Raw genomic sequence first — 20,654 nt, forward strand, 5'->3', positions numbered from 1 at the left:
TGGGAGGTGTCCCTGCCATGGCAGGGCTGGATTAGGGGACATCTCCAAGCCCCTGCCCACCCCAGCTGTGATTCCATGATTTCAGAGAGCCAACACCTGGAGCTCACAGCCTCCACCACAGGAACAGTCCCCAAAGCATTTCAGGTGAAGGGAGGGAAAGAAAACAGCCAGAAGTGGGTTTTGTCCTGATTTATTGCAGTTCCATCAGTGACATTCATTCGTCAGATGCAATTTGCTCATTCCAACAGCACTTGGACAGCGTGGAGCAAAGTGCCCCCTCAGAGCCCAGCTCAGCCCCTGGGACTGACCCTGCTGCCCCACTGAGCTGCTCCTCCCCACAGCATTACCTCCCCTCTCAGCCCCTCCACCTCCACTGCTTCACGTGCTCCCGATCTCCAAACTTAATTCTCCATCCAGAGCTTTGGAATAACTTTTGTTCCCCTGTGGGAGAAATCCTGAAGGGTTACCAGAGGGATCAGACAGTTACAAGGAGCCTGCAGAGACTCAGAGCTGTGTTAACTGCTCCTCTCCTGGAAGTGGAATAGAGCGTGCTCATTAGATAAAAATTACTGGCTGAGTAGCTAAAAGGGATTGACAAAGGCCACAAATCCCCTCTCCAAGAAGGATTGGGTGTAGGATTTATTAGTGCATTGAAATGGCATCGCCAGGCACAGGGTGGAGGCACAGCACTGCCAGGGCTGTTACTGGGGGTAGAGCTCCACGATCATCGCGTGACCCTGGCAACAGACAGAGACAAAACATCACACAAATGGCTCATTAACAGAGACAGGGCTAATTACTGCTGGCACAGACTCCCATCAAGAACATGAGCCACAGCAGCTGGACATGAGCCCAGGTGTGCCCAGATGTGCCAGAGGCCAATGGCCCCTGGGCTGTGCCAGCTCTGGGGTGGCAGCAGGGCCAGGGCAGTGCCCGTCCCCTGTGCTGGCACTGCTGGGGCACCTCCAGTGCTGGGGCAGCTCTGGGCCCCTCCTGACAGGAGAGACCTGCAGGGGCTGGAGCTGGGAAGGGAATGGAGCCCCAGGAGGGGCTGGAGCTGGGCAGGGAATGGAGCCCCAGCAGGGGCTGAGGGAGCTGGGCAGGGAATGGAGCCCCAGGAGGGGCTGAGGGAGCTGGGCAGGGAATGGAGCCCCAGCAGGGGCTGAGGGAGCTGGGCAGGGAATGGAGCCCCAGCAGGGGCTGAGGGAGCTGGGCAGGGAATGGAGCCCCAGCAGGGGCTGAGGGAGCTGGGCAGGGGCTCAGCCTGGAGCAAAGGAGGCTCAGGGGCCCTTGTGGCTCTGCACAAGTCCCTGCCAGGAGGGCACAGCCAGGGGTGGGGGTCAGGCTCTGCTCCCAGGGAACAGGGACAGGACTGAGTGGTGCTGGGGGCAGCCAGAGGTGCCTGAGGGAGCTCTGAACACGCAGCACCCAGAGCTGGGCTCAGCAGGCAGGATTGCAGAGTCCCAGCAGGATCAGCCCTGCTGTTCCTGCCCTCTCCCAAGGTTCCTCCCTCTCCCCAGGCTGGGGCACAGCACCATTACCTGCCCTCCTGCAGCACAGGCGGCCACCAGGCCGTACTGGCCCCCCTCCTTCTTCAGCCTGTGGGCAGCAGTGATGACCAGGCGGCAGCCGGTGGCCCCAAATGGGTGTCCCAGGGACAGGGAGCCCCCCCAGGTGTTGAACTTGTCCAGGGGAGGGGCTCCAACCTGCAGGGACACAGAGGGACACACCCCACCCATGTCACCTGGCTGGAGAGGGTGACACCTCATCCCCCCCAGTCCCAACAGCCAGCCTAAAGCAGCTCGGGATGGCTGATGAGGGGATGAAACCTTCCCAAAGCAGCTCCTGCTTCACCTGCAGCCCCTCGGGGGAGCCCTGCACTGTGCAAGGACTGAGCCCCTCTCACTGTCCTCCCCACCCTCCTCTACAGGGATTGTGGCTCTGGATCTCCACCTCCTGCCGACAACGGGAACAGCATCCCAAGGAAACCTCCTCATGTCCCAAAGAAACTGCATAAACTGGGATTTGCTAAGCCAAGCTCAAGGAGCATCACTGCTCCTCACAGGACAGAGCCAGAGCCTGGCTGTGCAGCACCAGCACCGGCAGGAGGGAGCCCAGGAACCCCAAAGTTTCACTGAATTGGAGAGAAAAGTGGGTCCAGAGGGGATCCCAGAGCTGCTCCCAGGGCTGCAGCCAGGCTGGGAGAGCTGGGGGTGCTCACCTGGAGAGGAGAAGGGTCCAGGGAGAGCTCAGAGCCCCTGGCAGGGCCTGAAGGGGCTCCAGGAGAGCTGCAGAGGGGACAAGGGCCTGGAGGGGCAGGACAAGGAGGAAAATGTCCTGAGCGTGCCTTACCTTTGACTTCCTGCCCATGTAGTTCTTTGCAAACCAATCTGAATCCATGGCTTTCAGGTTAGCCAGGATCTGGCCCTGCAAGGGAGGAGAGGGTGGCAATTGGGAATAAGCCAAGGCAGATGGCTGCAGGGAGCCACCCCAGCTTTAGAGCACTCACAGCAAAGGCCTCGTGGAACTCAAACACATCGATGTCACTCAGGCTGAGCCCGGCCTTCTCCAGCACTTTGGGAGTGGCATAGGTGGGGCTGAAGGAGGGAAGACACACCAGTCTTGCATCTGTGTTCCCTGTGAGCCCCATCCTCCCTTTTCCACAGTCACATCCTCCTCTCTGGGCTCATGGCCCATCCCTGTCCAAGGGAGGCACAGCCCCCAGAACTCTTGCTGAGGTGCCCCAGCAATCCTGGGGTGTTCCTGCCACTGCTGCTCTCCCAGCTCGTGAAGGCCTGGAGAGATTCCACATCTCCTGAGGCACTTCCCAAAACCACCTCCTGGCAGGAGAAGGCTGTTGTGGGAGCAGGGGCTGTGGGGGGATGCTCTCCATCTCCACCTACCCCAGGAGCAGCTGGTCCTTGGGATCCTGGGACACGTACACGAAATCCCTGTGCAGGAAAAGGGGCTGTCAGTGCCAGGGAGAGGAGAAGGAAGCAGGAGCAGAGGCCACTGGAGCAGCCCCTCCTACCTTAGGTAGGCCTTTGGTTTGTAGCCCATGGCCAGGGCCTTCTCCTCAGACATGATCAGCATCGCCGACGCTCCGTCGGTCTGGAAAGGGCAGGGAGAAACCAGTGAGGGGTGAGGGACCTGCACACAACGAGCCCCACAGCCCCCAGAAAGAGAGGACCTGACACCAACAGGGCTCCAGGACACCCCACTATGGTAGGGACCTGTAAGTCTCTGTCCAAAGTTTCCCTCATCTGCCTCACGCTTGTCATGAAAGGGACAGAGATTGGGAGCAGCGAGGAAAAAGGACCCTGTCTGAAATTTTGGTCTTGTTAGAGAAAGTCACTTCCTAAGGCCCTGAGGCCTGAGCACAGCCCCTGGCATTGCTAAGCTGTTGCTCCCAGATGTGTTTGCTGTATGCTACACTGGGCCTAGTGAAGGGAACAAAGGGGCACTGCCCCTTTTGCAACAATAGCCCTGCAATTTCCCCACCTCTTGGCTTGGCTGGACTTCTCCTGAGGTTTTTGGTGGTCCCCAGAGAAGACCCTCACCTGTTTTACAACCACCAGGATAGATGGACTGAGATGGGAGAAGCCTCTCTCTCTCTCAAGGACTGAGCCATGAAACCCCTGTGTGAAAAAGCTCCTCCTCCTTCCAAGGACTGAGGCTGAAACCCCCAAGCCAGGGGAGGTGTGTGGGGGAGGCAAGCTGACCAAAGCAAGATGGATGTTGCAGGTGTGAGCAGTGGACCAAGAAGATGATGGCTCTCACCCACTGCTGAGAACATGGACTGTGTGTGCCCTTCTTCAAATACCTTTTTTTCCCCAGTAAATCCAATAGACTACTTTTGATTCAACTTCAAGATTCATCCCCTTCCCCCATCAAAAAAAAAAAAAAAGAGTATAATAAGAGTTTGGATGAACTGCAGCCCTGAGATCTCCCCGGATGTGACCTGGTGAACTCCATTGGCTGGACATCAGAGGACTTTGCTGTTCTACATTTGGTAGCTCTAAACCTTCCTTTCTCTTCCTCCCTCTTTTCCCTTATTTTTCTCTTTTCCCCAATTCCTCCCCAGCACATTTTGCTGTGGTTATTCAATAAAGGTACATTTGTTTTATCACTGCACCCCCTGTGCCGTGTCGGTTTTTGCACTCTGAGATCAACCCAGGAACCATCACAAAACCTGTTCATGAGGATGGATGATGACAGGACCAAAGGACAAGGCTGCTAGATTGATCACTGGTGATGCCAGCACACACAGTGCTGAAGCACCTCCTCACAGCCCACAGGCACAGCTCCCCCAGTCTCACCCAGGACAGAGGAGCCTGGGAGCCCTGCTAGGCCTGGGACAAGCTGGTGACCCCAAACACTCAGCTGTCCTCCCAGTGCCATCCCAAAAATGAGAATAGTTCTGGGATGACACAAGCCCCAGGCTCACCACATGACAAAAATGTGGGTTATTATTAAACCCACTTATTGTGTGTTTGGCACATCAAATCATGGAATGGTTTGGGTGGGAAGGGACCTTAAAGCACATCCAGTTCCATGGGCCATGGGCAGGGACACCTCCCTTTGCTCCAAGTGCTCAGAGTTTTTACCTTTTATGTATTCTCCATATATTTGTAGCTTTGTAGACTGTTAAATGCTTTGCTATGACTTCCAGTGCTTTTCCAGCAGTGAACAAACTCTTACTGATGCATTCCTAAAATATTGTTTAGCTTGTCCTGTTACTCCTCCAAGAACTTTTTATTTTGCACCATGGAATCACAGACATGATAAAGGTAGGGTAGGAGATGGGGGGGAGAGCTCCCATGGGGCAGAAGCCAGAGAGGAATCACTTAACCAACTGCTCCTCTAATTGGACAATATTGGCTGGGTATTCTAATTGCCCCACCTTGTATGAAATGGTACAAATCTAATTCAGGATGTGGATTTTTGCCACATTCTGTACCTGAAGGCTCTCAAGGAAAGGTTTAGTTTTATATTGTCATTCTAGTGTTGTCTGGCAAAGTTTGTGTTCTGTTTCCAGGCATCACAAGCCCCAGTGTCCAGCCTGGCCTTGGGCACTGCCAGGGATGCAGGGTGGGCACCCTGTGCCAGGGCTCAATTCCCAATTCCCAAGGTCCCATCCAGCCCTGCCCTGTGGCACTGGGAGCCATTCCCTGGCTCCTGTCCCTGCAGAGCTGGGGCTGCCCCTGGATCCCTGGCAGTGCCCAAGGCCAGGCTGGATGGGACTTGGAGCCACCTGGGACAGGGGGAGGTGTCCCTGCCCATGGCAGGGGTGGCACTGGATGAGATTTAAGGTCCCTTCCAACCCAAACCATTCCGTGATTCTGTGAACCCAGACTCTAAACCCACTGACTTCAGTTGTACAATGTGACCAATCCCAGCCTGGGACAGAATCCCTACAAGGGCTTTTCAAGGATTGACCCTCATTGAAGCAGCTACAGAGAAGCAAACAGGTCAAACATCCCAAAACTTCAGGGCTTTTGTTATGGATTTTAAAATGAAACAATCCAATACCCAAATCCACCAGAGTACAACCTGGACAATCTGGAAATTAAAAGGGTCAATCCCAGATGACACCAGCTAAGGGAGGCAGAGGGTCAGGTGCACAGTTCTCCCCTCTGGATGACAATGCTGGGAACAGGAATTACCAGGAAGGAGGAGTTGGCTGCTGTCACTGTTCCATAGGGCTTGACAAAGGCTGGCTTCAGTTTTCCCATCTGCTCCAGGGAGGACGGGCGGATCCCGTTGTCTTTGGTAACTGTGTCTTTGCCTGGTGAAGGAAAAAAAGTACATTCCAACTACAAAAAGCAGCCATGCACAAGGATTTCATCATCAGGACTCCAGGGGGGAGAAAAAAATCAGAGAATTGTGGGGGTCAGGACAAGCGTGAGGAGGGAAAAAAGGAAAATGTGTTTGTGGCATCAGGATACTTAACGTGGCTAAAAACAGCACTGAAAAATTGAAGCTATCTCACTTTTCCTCAGATGACAGCAAAAACAAAGTGCTGCCATCTGTTTACTGGAAGGAAAAATTACCACATGGGAAACCCAGTTGAGAAAAAGAATTTAAATTTAGGTTAAAAAGCCTAAATGGAGAATTGGCCTTAAATCAGTTTACATTTACATGCTGAGTTTGAGGAATAAGGAGCACTGGGAAACCCCAAATATATCCAACTGCTAAATAAGCCTGTTAAGAGAAAGTACTAATTTTATCATAAAGACCACATGGAACCATGGATCTGCAAGGAAAGTTTCTCCAGGATACCAATCAGAGTCCCCAGATGAACAGGTATTGCAGCCAAGTGTGTCCCCTGGCTCCTGGGGGGTGAGGGGGACACCAGCACAGGTTTAAAGGTTCTCCCCAGATTATTTCACCTCCCAGCAAGGAGTGTGAGGCCTGGTGAACTGGAACCTGCCACATTCCAGCTCTTCCCATCCAGCACCTGAGTGACCAGACTGGGGTTTTGTTGGGCTGGTGTTTGTTGTTGATATTCTGGGGTATGAAGGTGGTTTCTCTTGCCTGGAGGAAGAGCAGGGGGGTTCCATGGCCAACTGTCCTGATTTTCCCAGCTCTATCACCTCATTAGCACAGATGTGGGGTTGGCAAGAAAAAATTTAGGTATGTAAAGGTAGGACAGAGGGCAGGGTTAGATGGGGATTTTTGAATGAGTTAGAGAGGGCATCTCTGAGCTTTTTAGATGATGTGGTTTATTTGGGAATAAATTTTCTTATCTTCTGCATAGGCAGGAAGGGTGAGTTCTGCTCACATCTTTACTGCATGGCTCAGAAGGTCACAAGACCTTTTAAGGAATTATTGACCAATAAAACACTGCCAACAAGGATATTTATATTTTTGACCCAATCCTTAAATATTTCATCTTATGGACTCGTGCTACAGTGTAAGCTTTCTTAGCCAATCAGATATGACACACAAACCTACAGTACTGCATTCTAAACCCCTTGTTCACCTCTGTAACCACTTTATTTTTCTGTATCTTGAACCCTAAAACTCTAAACTTTCCTTTACTTAGTTTAACATGTATCTGCTTTAAACTATAAATCCACATTCTCGCTTTTAGCATTTAAGTTCCAAAGTCTTTTCTAAGGTTTCAGATCAAATCCTGTGTTTAATTCTAAGCTTGGCTTACAGGCCCAAAGTTCTGAGAATCCCTTGCACTTCAGGTTCCAACAGGGTTAGATGGGATATTGGGAAAGATATGGGGGAAAGATATGGGGGAAAGATATGGGGGAAAGATATGGGGGAAAGATATGGGGGAAAGATATGGGGAAGGACACTGGGGGGAAGGACACTGGGGGCAAGGATGTGGGGGGCAAGGATATGGGAGGCAAGGATATGGGAGGCAAGGATATTGGGGGCAAGGATGTGGGGGCAAGGATATTGAGGGCAAGGATGTGGGGGCAAGGATATTGAGGGCAAGGATGTGGGGGCAAGGATATTGGGGGCAAGGATATTGGGGGCAAGGATATTGGGGGCAAGGATATGGGGGCAAGGACACTGGGGGCAAGGACACTGGGGGCAAGGAACTCATCCCTGGGAGGGTGGGGAGGGACAGGGGTGGAATTCCCAGAGAATTCCCTGCCCCAGGATCCCTGTAAGCATCTAAGGCCAGGCTGGACATTGGGGCTGGGAGCACCCTGGCATAGTGGAAGTTGTCAGGGCAGGAACTGGGTGATGTTCAATGTCCCTTCCCACCCAACCACCCCACAGTTGTGTGTTTCCACCTTCAGCCATCCCGTTTCCAAACGCCTCCCCACGCCAGCAGCTCTCCAGCAGGGACAAACATCCTGACAAAACCCACCCAGTCCCCCAGCAGCCAGGGCTGGCCCTGGCACTGTCACCTGGCACTTTGAAGGGCACCACATCCTGCAGCAGCCCCTCGTCCTGGGCTCTCTTGGCCAGCGTGTGGGAGCGCAGCGCGTACTCGTCCTGCTCCAGGCGCGAGACGCCGAAGGCGGCGGCCAGGCGGTCGGCAGAGTGCCCCATGGTCTCGCTGGTGGAGAACTCTGCCACAGCTGGGAGCTGCCACCAGGGAGGGAGAGTCAGCACAGCTGGGAAAAAAAACCTCCTGGGAGCACACAGAGCTGAGCCCCACGGTTCAGCTTCCTGAAGACATCCAGCCCCTGGCAGGATTTGGCCAGGAACAGGAATCATAAAGGATATTTGATCAAATTAATCAAATTCATATACTGAAGATATTCCTAATACTAAGGAGGTTACTGCTGTTATCTAGTAAAATTCCTCTGACCCTAGAATGCTTCTGACACTCCAGAATAACCTTGATATTTATGGGGAAAAAAACTTCTATTTCTGTCATCTGCAGCACAGTTTTGTCGCAGACATCTTTCATGAAAAATCCTTTCTTAGGGTTTTTCCTTTTGAGAAGCTGCAGTTTCAGCAACCAAAAGGAAACAGTGGTTATCTGCTGCTGTGGAATGCAACAGGTAAACCCGTGATTGGTCTCCTGTGGATGTTTGGATTTCCTGACCACTCATGGCAGAGCTGGCTCTTGCTCTCTGTCTGAGACACAGATCTTTGTTATTCATTTTCTATTCTTAGCTTAGCTAGCTTCTGAAGAAACCTTTTCCTTTCTATTGCTTTTTAGTATAGTCCTAATGTAACATATATCATAAAATAATAAATCAAGCCTTCTGATCAGGGAGTCAACATTCTCGTCTCTTCTTCATCCTGAAAACCCTTGTGACCACGGTCACACAGTTTGTCCAGGAGTTGCAGAAGGAGGTTTTGCATAAGTTGGGTTTACAGAAGATGAGTATGTGGGAAGGAAAAGCAGAGGCCCAAATGCTGTGGGATGCATTAACCAGTGATTTAACCCAAAGCAGAGGACAGAGATTGATCACAGTGAACCCCAGGAGCCACCTCACCCATCTTAAATCCTCCCCCATCAAGGGCTGTTCACACCCTCTAAACCAGTTCACCAAACATCTACATGCCTGAAAAACCAAAAAAATACCTCGGGAGCAAAGTAGTCAGGGCGAATTTTGGAAATGAGGGAGAGCTTCTGGCCCAGGGTCTTGGCTCTGTTCAGGGTCAGCATGGTCTTCCTCATCTTCCTGCTGTGGCGGATGGGGACGTCGGACATGAGCTCCACGCCGCCGGCCACCACCACGTCACACTGGCCAGCTGCAATCATCCCCACCCCTGCAGGGACAGGAACACTGCCAGGACAGGGACAGGAACACTGCCAGGACAGGGCCACTCACCCCCTTGCTGGATGCTGAGAATTCCAGACTTTCTGTGCTGACAGAGCCCCAGGAGAGCACTGCATTTGCCCTGAGGCCGTGGAGAAGCTTCCAGAATTGATTGAGAGCACTGGGATTGTGGGTGTGGAGTGGGGTAGAAGTGTGTGATAGCACAGGGTGGAAAACTTGGAGTTTGGGGTTTTAGGATATGGTAATAAATATGGGGCAGGATGGAGGTTTTAGGGTGGTTGCAGGTTGTCCTTCTTTACCTTCTTCTTCCTTCTTCTCCAAGGGTTTGGGTGGTGTTTTGTAACTGGACAGAAAAGGCCACATTGCAGACTTCAACTGATTAATTATTGGGTTAAAAGTGAAAATAATTTAGGTGTCATTTCTCAATTGGATAATTTAGCCCAAGAGATAGTTGGCCATTTTGTGCCTTGTTAGTGAAGAACTGCTCACTGCTGTGAGAGTGTAACACAGGTAAGAAATAACAAACACCTGAGTCTGAATGTGAACTATCCTGGAGTGCCTTCAATCCTGACCTCAACAGGGAAAAAGGGGAGTTGAAAACAGGCACTCCAACAGAGCCCTGGCCACTCCTGCACTCCTCCTGCAGCCCCTGGCCATGGCTGGGTTACACATGAGCTGCTGGCACTTGGCTGCCACTTGTCCTTGTCACACAGAGCAGGGAGGGAAGGACAGCCCCAGCAGTTTGAGCTGTGTCTCCATTTTTTAGCCCTGGTTAGGCTAAGCCAAAGATAAAAGGAGCAACTTTCTCACCATGGTCAGTCTTTACCTCCCAAACAAACACAGACACTGGGCAGAGATGCTGCTGCAGGCCTACAGCAGACCCCAGTTCATGTTGTATTTTGTTGGCTAAAAAACTTCCACAGAATCACTGAGGCTGGAAAAGACCTCCCAGACCATCAAATCCAACCTCTGACTGATCTCCACCTTGTCACCAGCTCAGAGCACTGAGTGTCATGTCCAAGAATTCCTTGGACACTTCCAGGGATGGGGACTCCACCATTCCCTGGGCAGCTCCTTCCAGTGCCTGACCACATTTCCCAGGGAAAAAATCCTCCTGATGTCCATCCTGACCCTGCCCTGGCCCAGCTTGAGGCTGTTCCCTCTCATCCTGTCCCTGTTCCCTGGGAGCAGAGCCCAACCCCCTCTGTCTGCCCCCAGCTGTCAGGGACTTGTGCAGATCCACAAGATTCCCCCTGAGTCTCCTTTTCTCCAGGCTAAATCCCATTTTTCCTTCCATTCCAGCATTTCTTCAGTTGTTTTTTTTTTTACATTCACAAGCAGTGCCAGCTGAATAAAGGCTGTAAAAGAACTCCCAGGCTCCCTCTCAACCACACAGCCTGTTCTTGCAGCCCACATACCCGTGGTCATGGCCTGGTTTGAGGAAATGCAGGCCATGGTGACGGTGTGGGCCGGAGTTTTGTCGGAGAATCCCGCTCCCAAGGCAGCCTGCAACAACAAAAAGGGGATGTTAAACCTACAGCTGCTGCTCCCAACCAGAGCTGCCCCTGCCCAGCACATCTTGGCAGCTGGAGATGAAGACAGAGACGTGGAGTTTTCATCCAGTAATTATGGCAGCAGCTCTTCCCCTCCCCAGGCTCTGGAGCAGGAGCTGAGGCTGCACTGAGAACGGTCACTGCCCCTCAAGGTTTTTAACAAACAGACAAACTAATCACACCCCACATTAAAAAAAAACCACATCAAAAGAGCCTCCAACTACTCAACATCAACTTTGCTTCACCTTATTGGCAAAGGCAACACGTGAAAAGGGTGATTTAGAGCACTCAGCACAAGGCTGAGTGGCTTCACAGAGAGCAGCAAACTGCAGAGCAGTGACTCATCTGAGCAGCCCAGAGACCTTCCCTGCTTGGGATGTGGCCAAGTAGTTGAAAGTTCAGCAGTTGTTCCCAAGTTAAAATTACCCTGCAGCCCCATCTGACTGGCAGGTGACCAAAGGCAGGCCTTGCACTCACGAGGCTGAGGCTGCACAGGCAGCCCAGGTTACATCATGCATTTATCCAGGTGCAGAGGCTGCAGGTTAGCAAGGATCAGGCTGCCTGGCACATGACTCCTGAGGCTCAGCTGCTCTGGGGATAATGCAGGAATTGTGTTTTCTGGCTGCTGGAACAAAGAGCAGCAAAGCTGCTCCACTTCAAATCCTGAGAATGCTGTGTCTGAGCAGGCAGCTCAAATAAATAAATACCACAAGAAAACAAACCCTCACTGCACACTCTGCTCCTCCTCCTCCCAGGATATTGGGGAGGGAAGTGCTCAATCCAGCTGGTGTTTAGGAGCTGAGGGATCAGCAATCCTCAACAAAACTTTCCCATGCAGGGAAGAGTCAAGCAGAGGCTCCACAGCATTGAAATATGAAAATCTGATAAAAAATTATGCCAAATGAAATCTGTAGCAGATTTTAACAGGCAGCAGAGAATCACAAAATAACTTTCCTTATAGTCCCAGGCACTCATTTAACAGACAATACTACACGACTACTTCATACTTTCAACTCATATATAAACAAACAATAATAATGGGAAATCATTTTTTAGCAAGGATCTGTCATGTTCAGAGCAGTTGCAGAAATCAGACTCCCAGGGGAATGCTGCACAGAACCCACCTCTCTGGCAACATTACTGGTTTTCACCTCCTGGATAACTGTGCCATAAACAATGTAATCCACAACATCCCTTGGGACACTGGTCCGGGTCAGCAGGCCCCTAAGGAGAGGATCAAAACAAAGGGAATTTGCATCACATAAATAAAAACCTCTCCAACACCCTTCTCCTGCCAGCTTGGCTGCAGAACAGGGCAACAGCAGAGCCACAGCTTCTGTCCCCCCACTCAGAAGAAATCTCATGTGCGTGTGGGTCTGTGGGAAGTGTAGCTGATTGTGGGCTGCAATCAATCTTGCTGATAATTTCACTATAAATCATTACAGAACTTCATTAAAGCAATTACTTCATAGCCCTCACACCTCTCCTTCCACAAAATGCTTCACAGAATGATCAAATCCCAGAATGGTTTGGGTGGGAAGGACCTCAAAGCCCATCCAGAGCCAGCCCAGAGATGACAGGGACATTTCCACTGTCCCAGGGTGCTCCCAGCCCCATCCAGTGTGGCCTTGGGCACTGCCAGGGATCCAGGGGCAGCCATCTCCAGGCTTCTCCAGAGCACTTTGCTCTGCCTCTCAACAAAACAAACCCACTGCTATTGACCCTCTGAACAGGAGGGTTACAGAATTAGATCAATATCCTTGTTGGCACTTCATTTCCTCCGTGTTGACCAGGTTGTTTTTCCCACCAGATGTGAGCACACCTCAGTAGCAGCTCTGATGTCTGTGTCTGGGAAACAACAGCTGGGAATCGAATTCACTAAAATCTGTCACCAGCAGCATCTCTTTGCATCAACACCAACCTACTGAAAACCCCAAAAACAACACAAACCCCACTGCTTAAGCCACCCACTGCTGTGGAGGGAGGCCAGGACAAATAAAGCACCTGAGCTGTTCAGAGCCTTGGCTCTGCAACCCTGAAGCCTCAGCAATTTAACAGGAATGCTGAGCCCCCCCAGTGTTCCATTTACTTACTGCAGTGCTGCTCTGGCTAAGTCATGTGGCATCAGATCAGCATACCTGGAAGGTGAAGAGCAGAGGAAGAAACTCAGGGGTGTGAGAAATCAGTGCAGAATTCTCAGGACAGAAATCAGGACAGAATTCTCCTGTGAGCAGCAAGAACTGGGGATGGACCAGAAATGCTCCACTGAGCTTCTGAGCAAACATTTCAAGGAATCACAGATTGGTTTGGGTTGGAAGAGTCACTAAATCACATCCAGTGATGTGGGACATGGCAGGGACACCTCCCACTGTCCCAGGTGGCTCCAGCCCCAGTGTCCAGCCTGGCCTGGGGCACTGCCAGGGATCCAGGCTGGGCACCCTGTGCCAGGGCCTGCCCACCCTCACAGGGCACAATTCCCCATTCCCAAGATCCCATCCAGCCCTGCCCTGTGGCACTGGCAGCCATTCCCTGGCTCCTGTCCCTCCAGGCCTTGTCCCCAGTCCCTCTGCAGCTCTCCTGGAGCCCCTTCAGGCCCTGACAGGGGCTCTGAGCTCTCCCTGGATCCTTCTCCTCTCCAGGTGAGCACTCCCAGCTCTCCCAGCCTGGCTGCAGAGCAGAGGGGCTGCAATCACTGCCCTAAACCCACAGAAAAGCAGCAGGGATGGGATAAAGAAATCCCTTCTCCATCCTAACAGTCAGGTGTGGTTCTTGCTCAGCTGTGGATTTGGTGGCACAACAATCCAGGAAGAAGAGCCTACAGATGATTCTTGGCCCTGCCAAGTCCTGTCAAACTTGTTGCTTCATCTGCTGTAAATTCTCCAGCTGCTTCCTCTAGACATGCTCCATAAATCCTCCCTCTTCCCAGGATTCAAACACAGGGCCAACCTTCTTCAAACCACATTTCCTGCACTAAATAAACTGCAAGAACTGCAGCAGCCCAACTCAGGGCACCTCCTGAGCCTTTAGGCCCAAGAATAATTACATTACAATGAACAAGTGAGGTTTTTTTTCACAGAAAGAGTTGAGTTCTAAGCAAGTCAGGGGGTGTTTTCTGGGTTTTACTCCTCTCTGATACTCACGTGGTGCCAGACTGCAGAAAGGGAATGCGGACACCTTCCACCACCACCACATTCTTCACCCCACTTCTGGCCAAGCTCTTCTTAGTCTTTGGCTGAGCTGTGAAGAGAGAAGTGATGGTGACAAGAATATCAGCATTTTTCATATAGATCCTGCAAAGATTTCTAGAAAATAAAGAAAAATGGCCTTTTTTGGTGTGTAAGTGAAAGGCAGGGAAGGTAGGACACCTGAGCTGGAATCTTGGAATGGTTTGGGTAGGAAGGGACCTCAAAGCTCATCCAGTGCCACCCCCTGCCATGGGCAGGGACACCTTCTGCTATCCCAGGGTGCTCCAAGCTCCATCCAGCCTGGACTGGAATACTTCCAGGGATGAGGCCTGTCCCTCATCACCCTCACAGCCAAGAGCTTCTTCCTAATGGGAAGAAATTCTCTTCCCAGTAGGAGAGGCTTAAGACAAGGGATGCAATGACCCAGCACCATTCCAAGGCCAGTGGCCAGGACAAAACTCCAGCACTGTTTGGAAATTCCTTCAGGCTCTTCCCAAAACTCAGGGGATAATGGGGAGCTGCTGTCCAGGCCTGCTCCCAAAATCCCAAAGCCTGAGTCACCTGAGCAACCCTCACAGTGAACCCAGAGCACGGATCACCCCAACCACTCCCTGTGGACTGTGACTAAAAACTGGGAATGGCTGCTGGGAGCCAGGGGCACACTGGGAATGGCTGCTGGGAGCCAGGGGCACACTGGGAATGGCTGCTGGGAGCCAGGGCACTGGGAATGGCTGCTGGGAGCCGGGGCACTCAGAGGATGAGAGGACTCTGCTGCAAACACTGGTTTGCCTGAAGTTTTCCTTGATTGCAGCTTTTCAGGGATGCCTGAACCACTCTGCATTCTGCACCATTTCTAAGATTTAAGCTTCCAAAACAGCTCTGTGTAGCACACTTAGTGAGATTCTGGTGTTTTCCCCTTACCTGCAGATTGGAACTGCGAGGAGCAGCTGAGTGATCGAGTAACTGGAAAACAAGAAAGGGAAAAAAATAATGCCAGAAAATGTTAGAAACAGTTCTAGTCTCTGCAAGAAGGGTTAGAAAAGCAAATAATGTCACTGTAAGACACCTGACCACCTATGCTGGGTGGCTTACTCTGTCCAGAAACCTGACACACTTTCTGTTAACTCAAGACTCCTCCCCATATGATGCAGGAAGGGACAAACAAGGCAACAATGTAATTGAGATTAAAAAATAAACACTGTCAGCCTTTTCAAGGTGAGAATGGGACAGATTCAGACCCCAGCATCCATTCCAAACCCAACACTTCAAGCAGAGGTTTATGGCCACCAATGAAAGCCAAAGATACTCACAGGCCCCAGCAGCCCAGGCTGAGGACACGGGGAGGTTCCGCAGGGCAGAGCTCAGCATGGAACTCATTTTGGGATCTAGGGAAAGGCTGGGCTCAATCCAAGCTCCTCTGTCCAGAACAATCCCAAGGGAAGAGTCCTGCCTGCCTCACACAGAGCCAGCGAGGTGAGGGGCACACACACTGCAAGGGCAGCAGCACAGGGAATCAGCTCCCAGCACGCTCAGAGCCTGGCGTGTGCCTGTGAATAAATACTGCCCAGTGAGCTTCTCAATTCCCTCCCAGGACCCGCTGCTCCTCCACCTCCCCCTGGAAAATTGTCCCAGTGCCCAGGCAGCCCTGCTGCCAGCAGGGCCTCCTGACACCAGCAGTGTCCTTGGCACCCCTGCCCCTTGTCAGCCCCTGGTGCCAGCCTGAGCACCAGGAGCTCCTGCTGCGCATCCCCGTGGCAAACAGAGCAACTTCAGGTCCTCCAGCCCCAAAAACCCCTCTGCAGCTTCCCCAAATCATGTTTCCCTACAAACAAACCCTCATCTCCAGGTTTTATTGCCCAGGGATGGCCCTCACAGCTCCAGGATTTGTTTGATCCGTGCCAACATTCATCTCCCTCTGTCACACTTTGGGGTTCAAATCTTGGCACTTTCTCTCCCAAGCACAAAGTTTTTCCATGGAGGGGCACAGGAACACCCATAGTCCCAAACCCAGCCCTCTGCAGCTCCCCAAAACTCAGCACAAGCTGCCAGTCACCCCCTTTGACACCTCCCAGCTGCAGCTCCACACCTGGAATGTGCCCCTTCCCAGCCCCAGGCTCCTCCTGCCAACAAAGATCCCAAAACCAAACCTTTCCAGGGCATCCTGCTCCTCCTCCACCTGTGCCAACCTCCCTCCCCACACCTGATTGAGGCTTTTCCCTAAATTTTCCCTGCCCAGCTGACAAAAGTTTCTCCCAAGTGTAACCTCCTCCTCCTCCCACACTGCACAGCCATCTCCTCCTGGTACACCCCTGTTCCTGCACCCCCCAAACACCCCCAACCTCCTCATTTTTGCTGCTCCCCTGGCACCCCAAGGGCTCAGCCCTGTCTACACAAATCACCAGGACAAAGCCCCTTGCAGAGCCAGGATTTGCCTGGATTCCACAGCTGAGCTGGGCTCCGTGACCCTCGGGATCCCTTCCAACTTAGGATAATCCCCAATTCCATGAACAGGCCCTGCTCGCTGCCCATCCCCACACACCCTGACATTTTCACTGTGCAGCACCATCAGCCCGGGACTCCCAGCAGCCACCCCAAACACACCCGTGCTGCTGCTCTCAGCCACCCCCAAACCCCACTCATCCATTCAGGGCCGACTCCCGACCCCTCCCGCCCAGGACCAACCCCTCGGGCCCTTCATCCATCCCGGCCCGACCCCCGGCCCTCCTCATCTTTTCCCAGCCCTTCCCTACCACATCCACCCAAAACGAACCCTCCGACTCCCCTCACTTCTATTTGGAACGAACCCCCCGACTCCCCTCGCTTCCACCCAGAACGAGCCCCCCGACTCCCCTCAGGTCTCCCCGTGCACCCGGAACGAACCCAACTCCCTTCACTTTTATTCAGAATGAACTCCCCCTCCTCTCACTTCCACCCAGAACGAACCCCCCGACTCCCCGTCCATCCAGAACGAGCCCCCCGACTCCCCTCACTTCTTTCGGAACGAGCCCCCCGACTCCTCTCCCTTTATATTCGGAACGAGCCCCCCGACTCCCCTCACTCCCATCCGGAACGAGTCCCCCGACTCCCCTCACGTCTCCCCGTCCATCCAGAACGAGCCCCCCGATTCCCCTCGCTTCTTGCGGAACTAGCTCCCCGATTCCCCTCACTTTTATTCGGAACGAGACCCCGATTCCCCTCACTCCCACCCGGAACGAGCCCCCCGAACTCCCCTCACGTCTCCCCGTCCATCTGGGACCGTTCCCCGACTCCCCTCACGTCTCCCCGTCCACCTGGGACCACTCCCCGATTCCCCTCACGTCTCCTCGTCCATCGGAACGAGCCCCCCGACTCCCCTTAGGTCTCCCCGTCCATCCGGCACCGCCCCCCAGCCTCCCTTCATCCTTCCCCCGCTCACTGAGGACCGACCCCCGACCCTCTACTCCAGCCCGGACCGAGCCGCCTACCCCTAACCCCCTCCCCTTTCCCCGGGACTGACTCCCGACTCTTCTCACCCTTCGCACGCTCCCGTCCACCCAGCACGGAGCCCGTGACCGCCCCGTGCCCTCCTGTCCCTTTCTGTCCCCTCCCGTCCGCTCCCGCCGCTCACCTCCGCCCTCACCCCGCTCTGCCGCCGCCGCGCCGCCACTCACCAAGGGCCCCGCGTCCCCCCCACCCTCCGGCTGGCCGCCGCACGCCTGACCCACACCTCTCCCTCTGCCGCCGCTCCGCAGCCCCTCCCCGGCTTCTCCGCAATCCGCTCCGGCTCGGCGCGGATTGAAAATACCTAAAACACCGCGGAGAGCGGAGGAGAAGGAGGCAGCGTTGTGTTGGCGGCGGTGAAGCGCGCGGGCAGCGCGGCGGGCGGCGCGGGCGGGGCGCCGTGGGCGGGGCGGGCGCGGGCAGGCCCCCGGCGGCCTCTCCCTCATTCGACCTCGGCGAAGATGGCGGCGGCGGTGCGAGCCATCGGCAGCCTCGGCCGCCTCCCGGCCGCCGCCAGGGCCGGCCCGGCGCGGCACACCCCGCCCCGCGGTGAGCGAGGGGACGGCGGGGAGCGGGAGCGGCTGGCGTGCGGTGTCCCCCGCGTGAGGGGAGCACCGGGGGATGGGGGCAGTGAGGGGTAAGGGACAGAGATACCGGAGGGGCACGGAGGGGACACTGAGGGAAAGGGAGCGCTGGCGGGCAGGGGAGAGCGAGGGGGCACTGAAGGGTTGGGGAGCACTGAGGGAGCGAGGATTGGAGTGGGATGGGGTCCACTGAGGAGTTAGTTTTGGGAGGACGGTGAGGAGACACTCAGAGGTGAGGGTAGAGAGTAGAGAGGGCGAGGGTTGGGGTGGTGTTGGGGGGATGAAGAACAGGGGATCCCAGAAAGGATTTCCTGGTGCTGGAGCAGGAGTTGGGGATGTCCGGGGGTCCTGAAGGGCTCTCCGGGTGCTGTGGCCTTGAGGGCTATGAGGTGTTCCCAGGGAAGGGACTGTGGTTGGGACAAGAGATCCCCGGGGTAGCAGTAGGGTGGGAGGTGTCCCTACGTGTGTCTGTGCCCCATGTGAGGGGTTTGTCCCATGGCCTGGGAGTCACCCGGGGGATCCCTGGCACGTCCCCAAGGTCTGTCCCCCCATGTCTCTCGGGGTGCCCCCATAGGGGACATTCTGCCGTGCCAGTCCTTGCACAGGGACATATTGTGGGAACCTCTGAGCAGTTCTGGGGGGTTCCTGTGACCTGGCACTGAGGGGGGGGACACACCCTCCAGTCAGGATGGTCCCTGCACGTGAGCTGAGCCCACAGGGAGAGAGTGTCCTTGTGCCCTGACACATGTGCCTGTCCCAGTGCCCCGAGAGCCTGCTTGGAAAGGAGAGGGTGTCCCCATGCCCTTGGCAGTCTGGATCCTGTGGCTGCCTTCCAGGCAGGCAGGTGTATCCATGGGAAGGGGGATCCCTGTAATCCCTGGGACCCTGTAATCCCATTTGCTTGGGGGAGGGTGTCTGCAGGTGCTCCATGATCCCTCAACTGGGAGAATTGGTTTGTTCAGGCTGGAGAGGAGAAAGCTCCAGGAGCAGGAGAGGCCCTAAAGGGGCTCCAGGAGAGCTGGAGAGGGACTGGCCTGGAGAGGGACAAGGCATGGAGGGACAGGAGCCAGGGAATGGCTCCCAGTGCCACAGGGCAGGGCTGGATGGGATCTTGGGAATGGGGAATTGTTCCCTGGCAGGGTGGGCAGGCCCTGGCACAGGGTGCCCAGCCTGGATCCCTGGCAGTGCCCAAGGCCAGGTTGGACACTGGGGCTGGGAGCAGCCTGGGACAGTGGGAGGTGTCCCTGCCAAGGCAGGGGTGGCCCTGGATGAGCTTTAATGTTCCTTCCCACCTAAACCATCCTGGGATTCAGTGATTCCATGATTTTGTGTGTGGGCATCTCCCTTGCCAGCTCGAGCAGGGCTGTGGCTCTCTCCTGCCTCTTCACAGAGCTGCCTTGGTGCTTCCTGGCTACCAGGGCAGGGAATCCCCAGGAGCCCTGGGAAAGCCAAAGGGCCTGGCTGGGAAGCTCTGGAAACCTCATATTTGAGCACTGTTGAAGGGCTTCAGAGTCTGGTGTTGATGTTGACCCAAAATCCAGCTGTGTTTCATCTAAACCCAAACCTGGGCTGGGTTCAGAGCTGGGCTTAGTGCTCTGAGAGCTCTTTTCCAACATGAGCAATTCCACGGTTGTGGATCCTGGTGAGCAATCCCATGGTTCTGGGATCGTGGTGAGCAGTTCCATGGTTGTGGGATCCTGGTGAGCAATCCCATGGTTCTGGGATCGTGGTGAGCAGTTCCATGGTTCTGGGGTCGTAGTGAGCAGTTCCATGGCTCTGGGGTCCTGGTGAGCAATCCCATGGTTCTGGGATGATGGGTGAGCAGTTCTATGGTTGTGGGATCATGGGGAGCAGTTCGATGGTTCTGGGGTCCTGGTGAACAATCCCATGGCTCTGGGATCCTGGTGAGCAGTTCCATGGTTCTGGGATCCTGGTGAACAATCCCATGGCTCTGGGATCCTGGTGAGCAGTTCCATGGTTCTGGGATCCTGGTGAGCAGTTCCATGGCTCTGGAATCATGGTGAACACTCCCATGGTTCTGAGATCATGGTGAACAATCCCATGGCTCTGGGATCTGGTGAACAATCCCATGGTTCTGGGGTCCTGGTGAACAATCCCATGGTTCCGGGATCATGGTGAACAATCCCATGGCTCTGGGATCCTGGTGAACAATCCCATGTTCTGAGATCCTGGTGAACAGTCCCATGGTTCTGGGATCCTGTGAACAGTCCCATGGTTCTGAGATCCTGGTGAACAATCCCATGGCTCTGGAATCATGGTGAACAATCCCATGGTTCTGAGATCCTGGTGAGCAATCCCATGGTTCTGAGATCATGGTGAACAGTCCCATGTGTTCTGAGATCCTGGTGAACAATCCCATGGCTCTGGAATCATGGTGAGCAATCCCATGGTTCTGAGATCCTGGTGAACAATCCCATGGCTCTGGGGTCCTGGTGAACAGTCCCATGGTTCTGGGATCATGGTGAGCAATCCCATGGTTCTGAGATCATGGTGAACAATCCCATGGCCTCTGGGTCATGGTGAACAATCCCATGTTCCTTGATCATGTGTGAACAAACCCATGGTTCTGGGATCCTGGTGAGACCATCCCAATGGCTCTGGATCACAGCTGTGTTTCGTGCA

At 54.1% G+C, this 20,654-nt stretch overlaps 1 protein-coding gene across 4 annotated transcripts; it reads right to left on the bottom strand.

The window, feature by feature from the left end:
- Positions 1-174: 174 nt before the first annotated feature.
- Positions 175-17,796, bottom strand: LOC118700630 (trifunctional enzyme subunit beta, mitochondrial-like). 4 transcript variants are annotated; one of them, XM_036405201.1, is made up of 16 exons: positions 17,732-17,796; positions 15,258-15,494; positions 14,869-14,910; positions 13,903-13,999; positions 12,856-12,900; positions 11,887-11,986; positions 10,628-10,715; positions 9,011-9,198; positions 7,878-8,058; positions 5,667-5,788; positions 3,032-3,111; positions 2,904-2,951; positions 2,510-2,597; positions 2,353-2,427; positions 1,542-1,706; positions 175-737 (listed from the first exon to the last, which is right to left on the bottom strand). In XM_036405201.1, the coding sequence occupies exons 2-16, from the start codon at positions 15,322-15,324 to the stop codon at positions 702-704; spliced, it is 1,422 nt and encodes a 473-aa protein (XP_036261094.1). In that variant the 5' UTR covers positions 15,325-15,494; positions 17,732-17,796; the 3' UTR covers positions 175-701. The 4 variants fall into 4 exon arrangements, with proteins under 4 accessions (XP_036261094.1, XP_036261096.1, XP_036261095.1 ...); XM_036405203.2 differs by having other exon boundaries at positions 15,258-15,436; positions 17,732-17,774; XM_036405202.2 differs by lacking the exon at positions 17,732-17,796 and adding an exon at positions 17,460-17,530.
- Positions 17,797-20,654: the final 2,858 nt, after the last annotated feature.

This window comes from Molothrus ater, chromosome 32, assembly GCF_012460135.2.
Source record: "Molothrus ater isolate BHLD 08-10-18 breed brown headed cowbird chromosome 32, BPBGC_Mater_1.1, whole genome shotgun sequence".
NCBI classification, from domain to species: domain Eukaryota; kingdom Metazoa; phylum Chordata; class Aves; order Passeriformes; family Icteridae; genus Molothrus; species Molothrus ater.